Source organism: Gracilinanus agilis, chromosome 2, assembly GCF_016433145.1.
Source record: "Gracilinanus agilis isolate LMUSP501 chromosome 2, AgileGrace, whole genome shotgun sequence".
Taxonomy (NCBI): Eukaryota; Metazoa; Chordata; class Mammalia; order Didelphimorphia; family Didelphidae; genus Gracilinanus; species Gracilinanus agilis.
Window position 1 is genome coordinate 504569687 of NC_058131.1, and position 17070 is coordinate 504586756.

General features: G+C 32.3%; 1 protein-coding gene across 8 annotated transcripts in view; it reads right to left on the reverse strand.

Moving 5' to 3' along the window:
• Nucleotides 1-5201: 5201 nt before the first annotated feature.
• The window catches only part of RPS6KA5 (ribosomal protein S6 kinase A5), a 180502-nt gene continuing 168633 nt past the window's right edge, over nucleotides 5202-17070 (reverse strand). For 7 of the 8 annotated variants that reach the window (XM_044665021.1, XM_044665019.1, XM_044665018.1 and 4 more), the window contains 3 exons: nucleotides 13987-14146; nucleotides 8024-8187; nucleotides 5202-6252 (listed from right to left, as the gene is read on the reverse strand). In XM_044665021.1, coding sequence (XP_044520956.1) covers nucleotides 6016-6252; nucleotides 8024-8187; nucleotides 13987-14146 — 561 coding nt within the window. In that variant the 3' untranslated portion in view covers nucleotides 5202-6015. The remainder of the gene's footprint in view (nucleotides 6253-8023; nucleotides 8188-13986; nucleotides 14147-17070) is intronic. The other variant, XM_044665015.1, reaches the window with a different exon arrangement.

Below are 17070 nucleotides of genomic sequence, written 5' to 3' on the forward strand. Positions count from 1 at the left end.
ACTTATCCATAAATTTTAATTTCTATTTGAGCAACAAGAAGTGGACAATGCACTATGGTGAAATATCAGCACAGTCAAGCCAATGTGTATGTGGCACAAATCTAAGACATGGATGGGCAACAGAAAAATGTTTGGGAGAAAAAAAGAAAATTCACTCATAAATGTGAAAAGATCAACTAAAAATGTGGTAAAAAATGACAATGGATATGTTTATTTTTAGTTATCAATGTGGTCTATGAGGCACAAAAAATGCTTTTGTCCAACCATTTTTAACTTAATTTTGCTAAGACATAATGAATGGAAAAGTATTTAAAATAACATTCTCATCCTTGCTTAAAGTTGTGGGAGAATTTACACAGTTACATAGAATAAAATTCTAGTAATTTAAAATGTATTCTTTTAAAATTAATTTAAAAACAATGTTTAAGAAAATATAGAGCTTTAAGTATAAGTTTAAAGGCACTGGTTTTTTTTATCAAATTAAAATCTAAAAGACTTAAAAATTCCTATGTTTATGCTCATTTGGTTTTCTATCACACCTTTTTTCCTTAAATTCACAGAATATGCAATATTTTAAAGAAAAAGGACCTCCTACAATTGGGGATTGTCACATAAACGCCTTTTCAACAAAATAGCACCTATAATATTTTCTTTATTTATCAAGACAAAAACTATTTTGCACTTTAATTTTAATTTCATTGGATTGTGTGTTTATAACATATATAAAAAATAATCTATCCAAATTCACTGTGGAACCTGAACAAACATGAATATCAAAGTGTCAATTAGGAGGGGGAAATGTCTGTTTTCAAATGCCAAAACGTATACATACTACTACTTAAACAATTAAAATGTTACATGTCATAATAATAATAATAGAAGAATCATGCAATTAGCCACTAAAAATCTAAATGACTACTAAACTAATCTTTTGACTTGAAATAAAATGTAACCAGAAATGTCAAAAGTACCCAAGTATCCCTTAGTGGGATGAAAAATAATTGTGAAACAGGTCACTTGAAAATCTTTGGAAAAATGGTTTATTAAAGCTTGATGAAGTGTTAACAAAAACTATGATAACACTACAAAGCAATATGTCTATTTTTGAAAAAAAAATACCTCTTTGCAGCAAACAACTGAAATTCAACTTCTCATTGTAGGAAATCAAGTACTAGAATACTATTCATAAAACTCAAATTTCATTTCCTGAATAATGCAATTTCAAAATACATTTGGGGGGGTCTGAGTCTAAGATGACTTAAAAAATGGATATGGATTTTAAAAAAGAAATACCTTTAGGGAATGATCTAAAAAGAAAATGGACTTTTGGTGAGATGACAGATTTTGAAAAAATCAAATACAGTACACAAAGAGAAGACTTAATAACAAGAAGAAAATTAATCAAATGTAAATACTATTGCCACAATGCCCAGAGGTATAGAAACACATTTGACCTATACTATATCAGTCAATTATCTTTAAAATATAAGCATATCATTAACATGTTTAAATCTTTAACATTTTCTTTTAGTCTTAAAAAACCAGAAGTGTTCAATCTTAAGCAGTAAGAACTTTCCTTTTTTTCCCCCCTTTTTAAATACATGTTGCTTACACATATAAATCTGGGTCATTACACATGTTGTTATGTAAAAATAGGGAGCAAAATTACAGGTATCAGCTATTTTTTTTTTTTTTACTATCTTCACCTACTCTGTATGGGGAGGATGAAGCCAAGGATTTTGGAAATAGCTGTATGAACTGTATTTCTTGTAGTCTGAATACATGTCCTAGGTTCTCTGAAATAGTACCAAATTCAAAGGAAAAAAGTGCTTTTAAAAACCACGATTTTGTGAAAGGAAATGGTTGATTTAAGTTTTTGATTCAAAAAATGTTCACTTTAAGTCTAACAGAAGCAACATACAGAGCAATAGTAGCTGGCCAAATTCCAGGTTCATGAAATAGGATGGACAAACAACTTTAGGCAAGGAAACTAAGTGCAATGGCGAGCACCTCACTAAAAATACAATTGGGAGGAAAGAAATGGAAAGAAGGATAAAGGCCAGAAAGAATCATTTGCTAAAACTCAGAAGACAAAATGCTACAGAAAATGACTGAAATCAGGTTTGTGAAGTGCTCTTACAGTAAAAAATTTGTTTCTTTCCACTTGAAATCCATTTTCAAAAGCAATTTATAAAAAAAAAAAACTATCTTTTTGGGGAAATATTCATTATGTCTACAGTTTTAAATGAACTTGATTAAGAAAATTAACAGGTGAATAAAACCCACCAGGTAGTTGTGGAGACTTTTTTCTTTGGGTTAAGAATATTTCCGGTATCTTGATAAACATTTCTTCTCTGATGTTATTTTTTCCATTTCTAAAGCCCTAACAATTTAGAAATTGCCTCCTAATAAAATTCTTGATTCAGTAATTTTCTGCTACATTAATTTTTTTTAAAGAGCCAGTTCCCTAAAGAAGAGGATATACATACAAAAGATATATTTAATTATCACAGGGAAATAAATAGCAAATTCCAATATGATTTAGTAATACGACTTTCAAATTTATATACAAATTATTTAAAATGAAAAGATATTTAATAACACTGTAATACAATTAATTTACAAGATCATTATGTTCCATAATTTAAGTGGCTTACCATAAATAAACTTAGCTATTTAGCAGTTAATAATTATTAGGAATTTGATTAAACAAATCTCTTCTATTATTGGCAAAGAGAAGACCACACTGAATAATTAACAAATCCTGGGTAAAAGAAATGAGCAATAAATTAGAAATGGTCCCCTCACAAAAACATGTTTCCTACTGAATTTTTAAAACAGCTAACTGAAAGAGGTGAACAAGAACATACTAAATCGTAGTCATGTTCTTGTAAAATAACATTTGGGGATATATTTAAAATAATGTAACATTCAAAATAAATTTTATGTCTTCTATAAATAAAATTATTACAATTCTACTAGTCTTTCAGAATAATTTCTTATACAATTAAAAGCATTCATTATGTAATCCCTAGAAATATTAGAAGCATTAAAATTAAGACAAAGTTCAAGGGGAAAAAGAACGAATGTTGGAATTCAAGGCAGGTATATTTAGGATGTGCATGAACTGTTTCAGGAAAATGGAAATATGATTTATTAACTTGCTCTGTTAGAGGTGTGACCCATAATTACTGGAAAACTGAAGGAGTTAATGAATTTCATAATACCTAATATATATATTTATATATATTTATTTCACTAGAAGGAGCTCATCTTATGAATAATGATGGCCTCTGGAGAATCATGATTTCTTTAAGGCTAAAATAACTGATCTTCTTAGTTTCTTTCCTAAAGTATCATCTTTGCTCATTTATCTCAATCACTGATATTAAGTTTCAAAAGAAAATAGAGCCCCAGTCAATTAGAACTTACAAGAAGGTCAAATTGCATATTTCCCAAACAAGTACATTCATTTAGTAAAAAACGCTATGGGAGTTGGCAGGGGTGGAGTTGGTAGGAATTATGGTGTGGTACTAAACCTATATACCACATTAATGGCATACAGGTACACCTATATTTCTTTTTGGTTTGTTCATATGTATTTTCATTATTTATTGAAAAGAAGGCAGTCATTTCATCTTAACATTTTGCATAATGGGAAAACTGTTTTCTCTTTCAGTGGCTTGAAAGCATGAATTTCAAAATGTAACATATAATACAGTTTGAATCTGCATTTCAATGGTATTAATTACAAGAGCATTATACATTAAATAGTGACATTTTGGTATATATAATTAGGAGAGGGAGAATTTTGAAAAGGAAGGCATCACTATGGACTTAATTTGAAGCTGTGTTATAGTAAATTTTGATTATTTAGAGGTGGGTTATTAGTTTATGGTTTAACTTAACCGTTCCTTTCTCATCAGAGCTGTCTTTTGCTTATTTTATCTCTTATAAAGCTCTTCCATCAGAAGACAGAGTAAAGAAAAAGGAAAATTGTATTTATCAGTTTCTAAGTTCACTTTAAACTACCATCAACCACATCACCAAAAGCATATTGTTTGAACATTTTTCTTAACTATTTTCCTGTATTTAAGAAAGTCCCTTTAGGTCTGTATAGCAATTGCCTTATTTACTACTTTGCTGTGCAGTTAAAAAAAACTACCTCTAGGATAACCACTGCTATTTATAGGAATCTTAATTAATATTACAAATTTATGTCTCATTTGCATATTCTGTGAACTGCTTGTGGATTGTGATAATTCATTCTAGGCTTTCTCATCATGACCTTGAATACCGAGTGTACAAATAACCATCCCTGACTCAATAAGAATTATGAAACCACTGGGCTCTTTCAAAAATACAAAAAAATTACTCTTAATAATTCTTAAGAAGAAAATGTGAATAAAATGTATATCAATATTTTGAAAATATCAATATTGGCCATTTAATTCCCAGTGACATCAATTACATAATGATTTAATATTAAATATATTACTACATAAACAGTGCAATATTTCAGTATTCACATCAGGCTAAAGTTAATGCTGCTATTATCTTTGATGTTGCCATCAAGAAAGTAATAAATAAAGTAAGTTCATGCCCAAATCCTCTCCCAAATACTAAAAAGGTTATCATCGATTAAAAAAACCACAAAAAAACACGTTAGTCTTGACTTTGTTACACATGATTCCTATAAACATGGTTAATCTCAAATTTCAGTCTTTATAATTCCCTCTGTTTTTTTGTAAAATAAAATGTAACTACAGTTCCTATAACCTTTTTTTTTTTTTGCATAGGGAATGGATTTATTTTACTTTAAAATGCAGCAAGCTCTTAATGAAACTTCTTAGACAAAAAGTTAGCACTTAAGATTCCCATGTTAGTTCAGAACTTGAGCAATAAAAGTGCTCTGCATAAGTTTATAAAATGTTTTTCATATTTAAAAGTTAATTGAAATGTTTGAAAACAAATCACATTTATGATGCTAAGATAATTATATACATAATAAACTACCACAGGAGGAAATCCCTCTCTGTAGCGCAACACAGTGTACAGTTATGAAGCACAGTGTTTAGTAAAACTTCCCTTTAGTTTGTCCTCACATCAGTGCATAAGTGGCTTACGATTTCACCATATAGTTAGGCCTATTCTATTTGTTGCATACAAAAAATAGAAGAGGGATGTGAGGTGTAATTTAAAGTAGATAATGGAAAAAATGGTTAAAATACAGTACATGTGGTATAAGCTGTGCACTTTATAAAACAGTCCGCTTTATTTTGTCATACTCCTTCATAAAGTGCAATATGACTTAGAAAAGAGATAAATGTACCCTAATGTATTGCAATAGCCATTAAAACAAATTGCTAGGAAAGAGCAGTGTGAAATTAAAAAACATGCATTTCTCATATGGATCCCAAATACATACTGTGGGACTTTATATTTTTGAATCCTTTTTAGAAAAAGATTTACATTTGCAGGTTATCATCATCTGTAAGCACAAATTAGAAACAATAAGTTAAAATCTTCCCTCAAGAAACAAATGTATTCAACACATGAAATCCATCACAAAATCCTTAAGAAAAATCAGACATTTTCACTGGTAAGTCACTATGCAAAGGGTGCAAAGTTTTCTTTGAAACCCCATGACATCCAGAGCTGGAAACATCTTACTTAGCACAGGCCAATTCCTGTTAGCAGACATCTAAACAAAGACTTATTTTGTAAGCAGCTCAAACCTAAACAGTTGGGGAAAATCTCTAATTAAATATACTGAAACCTTTGCTCTTTTAAGAAAAGCACTGTTTGTATTATTCTTGATTTCCAAACAGTGTTAATACTAGCTCTATTCACAGTAATATACTGGGTCCAGAATAACTGGACAAGGACAAACCAAACAGAAGAAATCCATTGCAGGTATTTTTTTTTTAAATCAATAAACATCTCTCAGTTCTAAACTGGGGGAAGTAAAGGTGCCGGATGTCCCCAATTCCCTTTCTACCACTGTAATAGTCCTCAGTCAGAGAACTGGAAAATGGTTTCTGGATTATTGCTATCAGGATTACTTGGCTGCAGTGTCTTTGTTGGTGTAGTTTTACCATGAGAATGAGAGGAAGAAGAATGAGAACTTTCACTGGAGCTGCTGCGGGTCTCTGTACTTGTGCTGGTCTTCTTCATCTTTCTTCTCTTTGCAAGAGGAGCCTTATCGACATTCTGGAGGCAGAATCCCTCCCTCTTGTACTTGTTGAAGGCCTAATGGGAATAAAAATGATATGTGTTAAAGTAAGACTATTTTAATATTTTAAATTCCACTAATAAGTCATGTCTTATTGTAGCAAGAACCACCACTTTGGCATTCCTTCTCTCCTGACTATTACGTTATGAAAAAAATCACTTTAATTACCACCTCCATATTATTTAGGATGATAATGTCAGTCATAGGAGGAGTATTTCTAAAAGTCATGCGGCATAACAAAACCCCCCTTTTAAAATACTATGTGCAGATCAACGTTATGTCTGGAAGAAATCTGTTAGACTCAATTTAGCAAATCATTGGTTAACTGGCATTATCTGAAGAACAGTAACAATCCAGAACACCACCACTTCACTGGCTCCAGGTTTGGCCTTAGAAATTTCTATCACCAAGTACTCAGACTATGCAACTATGCTTCGTTATAGTTTTGTACTCTCCAGATACAACTTCAATTTCAATTATTCATATTACATATTCAATTTAATTCAGATGTTTAGGACTTATTCTGTGCTCAGTAACTTGTTCCTGGTTACTACAAAAAGTACCTCACTCATTCTTTGGCTAACTCCTCATCATAGCTATGTTGAAACTACTCTCCTTGACCTCTTGTCTCTCCCTATTCTGTGGCTATCAGGTCTGTGAATCTTGCCTATCACAAGAAGATGGAGGATAAAGCTCTCCGGGGGCATTTCTCTATTCTTCAGTACATGTTCCCCTACCCTGACATTCATCCTCTCATTCTTCTGTTTAGTCTGTCCTCCTCCTTTCTTAAGAGAACCTCTTTGGAGAACCTGTTTTCTTGCTCCTGACTCTTCTGATCCAACACTGGCTTTTCCTGAATTACTGACATTTGTTCAGCACTTCTGTATATAATTGGCACCATAATAACACACATTTCTTATAAGGCTGAAAATTTATTTATTGTCTTTAAATATTATAATGAAAATAACTAACATTTACATAATACTTCTTATGTGCCAGGCACTGTGCTAAGGGCTTTTGATGCTCACACAACCCTGTGAGGTAGATGATATTCTTATCTCCATTTTACAGATGAAAGAACTAAGGCAAACAAAAGGTCAAGTGTCTTGTTCCAGAGTCTTACAGCTGGAATGGTTTTTCCAACTCTGGGTCTGGCTCTCTATCCACTGAACCATCTACAATACACATACAGAAACAGGCACAGATAGGCCCACCCACACACACACACACACACACACACACACACACTCCCAACTAGCAAACTAGTTGATGGTGGGTTTTGGATTGTTTATTCCCTTTGTAGTCTTGTTGGCATTTTGTAGAATGTTATATACATAATAACTGTTTACTGAAGGAAAGGCTTTATTTTTAGCTTAGATTAAGTATATGGTCTCAACACAAATGTTTACATTTTTTAAAGAAAATAGACTGGATTCTGTTTCCATTGTGACAAGTCATTATAAAGAATTTAAAGTTGCTACTTGGAATTATGGAATTTTAAAGTAAACACTCAGCTTTTATACATTTTAAAATTCTTTTGATGTTGTTTTGATTCCTTGATAAAGAGCGATAGGGAAACCAGAAGTGACTGATCCATTAAACACATATAATTTTCTATACTGTTGGCATATATTGAAGCTACCACACAAATTTTAGATGTTATTGTAAATACATTATTTTAAAAGGAGGGAACATGCTTTATAAACCTGCATTTATGAGAGAATTCTACATATAATATAAATAGTAAGAACTGATTATAAATTTATTTCAAACTTTAGTTGCTCTTACATGAAAGGTTGCTTTTACACAGGTATGCACAGCAGCTCCTGAAGATCCTAGTATGTCTGGAGTCATCAAAGGATTTGAAGACAGCTGACTGCCATCTTGTAGCCATTCATTGTACCTCAAGCCAGACATTTTAAGTCTTTTATTGGGATCCACTGTAAGAAGTCCTGATAGAAATATGTGGAGATTTTTTTTTTTTAATTTTATACAATTCAACAGAGAGAGTGGTGACTTTGCGCAAGGTATTGTACTCAATGCTATGGGAAATACAAAGGTAAATCAGACCTAATTTCTGTCCTTAAGGGACTTATAGTCTAGTTGGGTTGATAGGACAAAACAAAAAGCCCAAAAATTAGTGTTAAGGAAGATTTCTATTGCAGTTGAAAATTTGTAAGTATAAGACCAGACATAAATCCAAATAATATGTAAGGTAAGGGAATTTACAAGTCTTCAAACCTGAAACATCATATTTTAATTTGAAATTAATCCTTCCTTGAACACTAAATGGTGATATCAAATTAATTGTCTTATCTATGTCTTATAGTTATTTATCAGTTCTTTCTCTAGAGGTGGACATACACAAGTTATTCTTTAAATGATATTTCTGTTGCTTTATGTAATGTTCTTTTGGTTCTGCTCACTTAACTCTTCATAATTTCATGTAGGTGTTTCCATGTTTTAAAAAAATTAACCTCATCATTTCTTATAACGTAATAGTATTCCATCACAATCATGTGCTACAACTTGTTTAGACATTCCCCAATTGATAGGTATCCCTTCAATTTCCAGTTCTTTGCTACCACAAAGAGAGCTGTTATAAATATTTTAGAATACAGGTTCTTTTCTTTTTCCCTGATCACTTTAGGAAATAAACTTGATAGTAGTACTGCTGCATCAAAAGATAAACGCAGTTTTATAACTTTGGGGCATAATTCCAGATTGCTCTCAAAATGGTTGGATCAGTTCAGTTCACATGCTATAAATATTTTTATGCCTATAGGGCCTTTCTACTATCATTAATCTTGGGGTATATAACTAGTAGTTGAATAACTAAGTGAAAGGGTACAGATACCTTAATTATTTTCATAACAATTCAAAACTCCTTTTTGAAGATGATTTTATTTTAAATCAACAAACTCTTATTTTCTTGCCCTCTTATATTGCAAAACAAAACGAAACAAATATACATATTCAAATGATCAAATTGAATATGTCCAAAACTGTATGTCTCATTCTGCACCATGTATCCTTGAATTCTCTGTCAGAAGAAAGATAAAATGCTTCATCAGTTTCCTAGAATTCTGGTTGGTCATTGTACAGGTTCTCACTTGGCTCTGAATCACTTTATACAAATGTTCCCAGGCTTCTCTGAACCTATCAGAGGGACTGTACTAACTCACAGGTCCATCAACAGGTCATTGATGTTTGTTTCTTCAATATTTCCTCACCAACATTTGTCATTATTATTTTTTTGTCATCTTTGCCAATTTGATGGGTATGAGATAGAACCTTAGAGTTATTTTAATTTGAATTCCTTTTAATTAGTAATATGGGACATTTTTACATTTTTTTGTGGATAGTTTGTATTTCTTCCTTTAGGATTAACTGTTCACCTATTTTTGATTATTTATGAATAGAGGAAAAATTCTTATTCTCATAAGAGAATTTTTGGATATGTCTATTGTGGCAATTTGTTTTGCTCCACCATTCATAGTTGCTATATGGGGCTTTGTTTTTATTTTAATTTTTCCCAAGGGACAGCAGAAGTGAAAAAGGCAAGAAAATAAATGCTTATAAGTTGAGACATAAAATAAAGGAAAATAAAATTTTTAAAAAGTAAAACAAATTGTATTCATATAGTTCCTATATATCTTGGGAGGTAATCTCCCTCCTTAGTTTTTTTTTTTAAATATTTAAAGCCCTTACTTCTGTCTTAGAACCAATACTGTGTTCAAAGGCAGAAGAGTGGTAAGAAGAATGGCAATGGGGGTTAAGTGACTTGCCCAGGGTCACCCAGCTAGGAAGTGTCTGAGGCTAGATTTGAACCTAGGACCTCCTACCTTTAGGTCTGGATCTCAATTCACTGAGCTACTCAGCTGCCCCCATCCTCCTTACTTTTTGTAGTTCCTTTGAAAGGGATTTTTCTTTCCTATCTCTTCCTAATGAGGTCTGTTAGTGATATATAAAGATGTTGATGATTTATAGATTTATTTTATTTCTTGCAACTTTGCCCAAACTTAAACTCACAACTTCTTTTTCTTGTCTTATGCTTATATTTAATATTTCTAGCACTTTATCAGTTAGAAGTAGGGATAACAAACATTCTTGATTTACTAGAAAGGATTCTAGTTTATTCCCATTACTAACAATGCTGGATTTCTGATTTAGATAGATACTATTTACTATGTTAAGAAAAGGTCTATTTATTCTGAGTATTCCTAGTTGTTGTTTTTTAAAAATAGAAATGGATGTTGCCTTTTAGCAAAAACTTTCTCCACATATTGATAGAATAATATGATTTTTTTTGTTTTCATAATAATACGGTCAGTTATGTTGACAGTTTCCCTAATAGTCAATGAACCCTCATTTTTAGGATAAATCCACCCTGGTCATTGTGTTTAATTTTTTTGGTTATGATTCTGTGGCAAATACTATAAAAAAACTGTCAATATTTAGTAGGGATTTGGGGTGTACTTCTCCTATGTTTTGGCTCATCCATTTCAGTATCAAGACCACATATGAATTTTGGAAGGAACTTTGTAGCATCTTTCTTTTCCTATTTTTGCAAATAGTTTATGTAATGTTAGATTTATTCTTTGCAGATTGATAGAACTTGCTTATAAATGCATCTGGTGCCAGCTTTGTTGTTTATTCTTTTGGGAGTTAATTTGCAGTTTGTTCAATTTCTTTCCATGAGTTTTGACTATTTAAATCCTGTTAATAGTTCAGTTTATCTGGGCATTTTGTATTTTTCTAAATATTCATCAACTTAATTGAGGATGTCAATTTTCCTGACATATAATTGGGCAAAGTAGTTTCTTTCTTTTGAATTTGTTGTGAATTCTTATTGGTAACCACTGGTAATTCATTTTTCTTTTCTTCTTTAAATTGAGTTAGCTAATGAGCTATCCATTTTATTGTTGTTTTATTTTTCCTTAAAAATAGTTCTAACTTTTGTTTATTAATTTAATTTCTTTTTTTTGTTTCAAATTTCTTAAATTCAATTTTGACTTCAAATTTTCTGTTTTGTTGTTTAGGTTTAAAAATGTGGTTTTTCTAGCTAGTTATTTTGCTTCATGACTAATTAATCAATTTATTCTTTGTGTCTTTACAACATTAACATAAACCTGTTTAGAGATATACATTTTCCTATAAGGACTGATTTGCTTCTATCCCACAAAAGGTGGCATGTTACTTCAGTTGCCTATTAAATGATAAAAGTCATTATCTTTAATTAAATTATCTAGTATGTCTATGATTTGTTCTTTGTTCTATCAATTTTTCATGATTAGGTTATTTTTAGTCTTCTATTATGTTTTAATATTTTCTAGCCCTTTAATGAATGATTCTTATTGCACTGTGGTCATTAAAGGATGTGTTGAACATTTCTTTTTGTCTTTTGTTTGTGTAGGAGATAGAATGCTAGGGTTAGAGTCAGGAAGACCTGTCTTCAAATTCAGCCCCATACACTATTTGATCACAGGCAAATCAATTTATTTTTGTTTCAGTTCAACTGAAAAATGGGGCTAATATTGGTACCTTCCTCACAGAGCTGTTGTGAGGACTAAATGAAAAAATATTTGTACAGTGCTTAGCATAGTGCTTCACACTCAGGTACTATATAAATGCTATTATTATTATGTCCTTATACATGATTAATTTTGTAAAGATGTCACAGACAACTGTGATACATGTATATTCCTTTCTATTCCCAATAAGCAATTGGCAGAGATCTATCATTGCTAACTTTCAAAAAGTTTTATTCGTGTCAAATGAATTTTTTCAAGGTTCTTGGAAAGGGTTAAATTACTCTGTGCAGCCCTAAACTGTCTGATACAGAGTTAAAAGATTTGGAAACAGCTCTGTGGCTCTGATCCCTGATCCTAAGAGCAAATCAGAATTTCAAGAGAGGATTCAGTCCATAGGCCAGTAACCAAGATGGGAATATGGACCAAGAATTGACCAACACCTTTTTGCTCTGAACCTTCAGGACCTTCCAGCTAGTTTACAAGGAATGGGGTTTGCAACTGTTTTCTGAAATACTATCCATAGGGCAAGTCTAGTTGTTTTTGTTTGCTTGTTTTTTTGCCTGGCCCCAAATCTAGGTGAGGAGCCTACTAACTTCAGAGAAATAAACAGTGATCATAATGAAAATTTGTCTAGCTCAGTGATGGGCAAACTACTTCCCCACAGGCCAGATCCAGGCCAAAATTTGCCCATCACTCCCTTAAGCAAATCCGTAATCACTATGGGCTGGATCTGGCCCTTGGGGAAAAGTCTGCCCATCACTGGGCTAGCCCTTTGCCTGTTGGCTGAATCCAGGTTCCTGCTCCAGGGTTATAACATATATTCACCTTTGGTCTATATTCTCTTTTCTTATTACTAGCCTGTGGGCTAAATCTCTGATCTTACATTGGAAAAATGGTCCCCTGAGGTTTCTCCTTGGAATTCCCAATCATGACTCAGTCTGGTGTTCTTTCTCAGTCTTTGTCTAAGTAGTTGTGAGAGAGAGCTCTGCTGTCCTGCTTCCTCAAACTCTGCTAACTTTACCATTCTCTCAAATTACTTCTCAGAATGATCAATCAATTCAGTTTCCCCAATAGAGCCTGTCTTTTTACAGCTTCTCCAATACTGATCATTCTGATCTTTATCACCTTTGCCAGTTTGCTGGGTGTGAGTTGAAGCTTCCAAGTTGTTTTTGATTAGCCTATTATTAGGATACACTGGAGTATCCTTTCCCAGGGCTGTTAATAGTGTGTGTGTGAATGATGTGTCATATCCTTTTACCACTTATTGCCTAGGGAATGGCCAATAGTTTTATATATTTCTTCTATTTGATTTAATGGTTATTTGGCTCTTAGCAGATATGTTTGTTGCAAAGGTAATGTTCTGTCATCCTCTTTTTCTGCTTGTTACATTATTTTATTCATATAAAATAATAAAAAATTTCATATAAAATATTAAAAAATCCATATAAAATAAAATATATTCATAGAAAATAAAATAATAAAATAAAAATTCATATTAATATAAAAACTTTTAAATTAACATAATCAAAATGATCTATCTTATTTTTTAAACTATTTCCCCCTACTTGTTTGCTTAGGAATTTATACCCTAGCCATAGCTGTGAAAGGTACCTGACTTGGTTTTCTTTTTTATACTATAATCCTTAATATTCAGTTCATATATTCATTTTGAATTTATTATATGATCTTATTTCTATACCTAATTTCTGCCAGAATTCTTTACAATTTTTCCAGAAACCTCATCAACTGGAGAATTATTTCTTAGATAATGTAGTTTTTAAATATGATCCAACAAAGCATTAATGAATTTGATTATTTCTGATTCTTCTTGTCTGTTCCACTGATTTGCCTTTCTAAAATAATTACTTTTAATAAAAAGATCACACTGTAAACTTTAAGTTAATATAGTCTCTTTTTTTAAACAACTACTTTCTGTCTTAGTAACAATTCTAAGATAGAAGGGAAAAGACTAGGTAAATGGGGTTGAGTGACTTGCCTGGAGTCACATAGCTAGGAAGTGTCTGAGGCCAGATTTGAAATTAGGTTCATCTGCCTTCAGGCCTGACCCTCTAGCACTGTGCCCCAAGTTAATATAGTCATGAGAATTAAAAAACAGATGCTTGATTTTCTGGCAAAAATAAAGCACATATAGGTACTTCTAATTTAATTATAATCATTGATCCTAATAAAACATTAAAAAAAAACAAACTGATTTACCTTGAATCAAATCTTTGGCCTCTTGGGATACATTCTTCCAGGCTTCTCCTTCAAAAGAGAAATCTCCTTTTTTAATTTTTTTCATGATTTCTACAGCACTGGTACATGTTAAGCTTTTGTCATGAGACTGGAATGGAACCTGTCCTGACAGCATTGTATACTATTCAGAGAAAAAGAAAGGAATGTTAAATTAAGATCATAGAATGATTCTAAAATTACTACTGATAATATCTAAAAACACTACTGTTAATTGTGACAATTTTATTCATACAGATTACCACTCAAGTATTAACAAATAGCACCACTGCATTTAACAAATTATTTTATTTCTAGATCCTTGAATATTCACCTCATTGAAAGAGTTTGGAACTTTTTGGGTTGTTTTATTCTTGCTTTTGCTTTTTCTATCTCACCTTCTGTTCTTGTTCATATATCTGAATTCTTGTACATACCATGGAAATTAAAACAAAATTTATCAAAAAATTTTCTTTAAAAGTGAGATAGCTTGTTAACAAAGTTGACTGGACACTCTGGAGTTGGAAGGAACCTCATAAATTATTTAGTCTAATCTCTTAATCTTCAGATGAGAAAAGAGAAGCCTAGAGAAGTCATATTTAAAACAATATAGTCTTCCCTATAGGCACTGAAGTGGTTTTCCTAAGGTATAGGTATGACTATGACATCTTCCCCAGTTCAAAAAAAATCCAGTGGCTCCCTATGAACTCTAGGATCAAACAGAAATTCTCTTTGGCATTTAAAATCTTTATAATCTAGCCTCATCCTACCTTTTTGGCTCTATTATACGTTATTCCTCTTCATATACTCTTCAATTCAATCAAACTAGTCTTTTTGCTGTTTCCTTATCTTTACACCTTTGCCACTGTCTGTTCCCCATGCCTGCCATATACTTACTCCTTCCTCAACTCCACTCTTGGAATCCCTACTCTCCTTCAAGGCTCCGCTTCAGCATGATCTTCCACATAAATTATTTTCTGTTCCAGCTACTTGGTGCCTTCTCCCTATTTTGCATTTGTTTTGTATGTGTTTTATATTTACCCATAAACGTATATGATGTCTGCCCCATCAGAATTTCAATGTAAAAGTAGAGATTGTTTTATTTTTGTCCTTGTAACCTCAATGCCTATAGGGCACCTGGCACATAGTAGGCATTTAAGAAAGCTAGTTGAGCAAACATTTGATTATTTGTAATCATAATTTAATTGTTTGTTTATTCATTCATTCATTCATTCATTTATTTTTAAACCCTTACCTTCCATCTTGGGGTCAATACCGTGTATTGGTTCCAAGGCAGAAGAGTGGTAAGGGTAGGCAATGGGGGCCAAGTGACTTGCCCAGGATCACACAGCTGGGAAGTGTCTGAGGTCAGATTTGAACATAGGACCTCCCATCCCTAGGCCTGGCTCTCAATCCACTGAGCTACCCAGCTGCCCCTTCCCTTGTGTATTAATTAGAATCTTGAACCCTTGGACCCCATCTCCCAAAATTCCTTTTCCTTTTTGTGTATGTGCATCATTACGTTGTTTGTATATAGTTTCGGGGTCTCCTCCCCCTCGCTGTCTCTTCCACTTGAGTGGTTTGGGTGAGTTCTCTCTGGACTCCTTTTTAGTTTTCCCTTCTGCTTCAAGTTAAATTGAATAAAATCTTATTAAATGTAATACTTGGAAAATTGGATATTAATTTTAAAATCTACATTTGTAATATGTCTACTTGTGTATGCTCTATCCTCTATAGTATAATATTCCTCATTCATCCATTAGAAATAAAATAAATACACTAAGTCAAGCCAACAGCATTTTAAAAATTATCTTTTATGTGATATGCATTGTGCTAAACACTGTGGACCCCAAGGCAAAAAACCGTCCTTGCCTCCAAGCAGCTCATAATCTAATAAAAGAAAAAACATGCAAACAACTAAGTACAGGCAAGTTATATACAGGATAAACTGAAGATAATTTCATTGGGAAGGCAATGTTAGCATTTAGGAAGATTGAGGAAGGATTCTTGCAGAAGATGGGATTTAAGTTAAACCTTAAAGGAAGCTAGGGAAGCCTGGAGACAGATAAAGAGAGAGTATTCCAGGCATAGGGATAGAGTACAAGTACATAGGACATCGTTATCAGACAAAAAAACAGCATGTAGGTCATTGCCATTAGATCACAGTGTATATAGAAGTGAGGAAGGTATAAGAAGACTGGAAAGATAGGAGGGGGCCAGGTTATGATGGTCTTTAAAAGATAAACAGAAGATTTTATATTTGGTCCTAAATTATATGGGTTTACTGACTTGGGAGTGGGTGTGAAATAGTCAGACCTTTACCTTAGGTAGTAGAACACTTTGGAAGCTGAGTATTTATTTTAAAAGCACCACAATCTTTTCAGTCTCCAGCTTGATATTGAAAGGATTCTTCTCTCTCCCTCCTCATATCCAATCATGTCAAATCTTATTCTTTTTATATTACTATCTCTTACATCTGATTCCTCTCCATTCACACAGCTATCACTTTTATACAATCTCTCATCACTTCTTGTGTAGTTATTTGTGTTTTTAAATTAAAAAATTTCAATGAACAGAAAGCTATTTGCAAGGCTCCCTCCCACCAATTATGGGAAAAAGGAAACCCTAGTAAGAAATGTGCATATTAAATTAAAATAAATGACCACACCAGACATATCCAAAAAAATGTTTTATTCTGTACCGGAATTCATCGCTTTTCTGTCAAGAGATGTATAGCGAGCTTCATCTTTGGTTCTCTGGAGTATCAAATGGTCACTGCATTTATTGAAATTAAGTCCTTGTTTAAGCCTTAATTATTTTTCATTCATGTTTACCTTTATATATTTCTCTTCACTACAATGTTTTAACTTCAAATTTTCTATGTTGCTCTGATTTTTTCATCAGGAATGATCAGAAGTCCTTAGTTTCATTAAAAACTCTTTTTTTCTCCTCTTGTAGCATTATACTCGATTTTGCTGGGTAAGTTATTCTTTCATATTATACAAAGCATACTCTTAATTTATTATGATATATTCTAGATTCTTTAAATAGAACTCAACTCACTTGAGT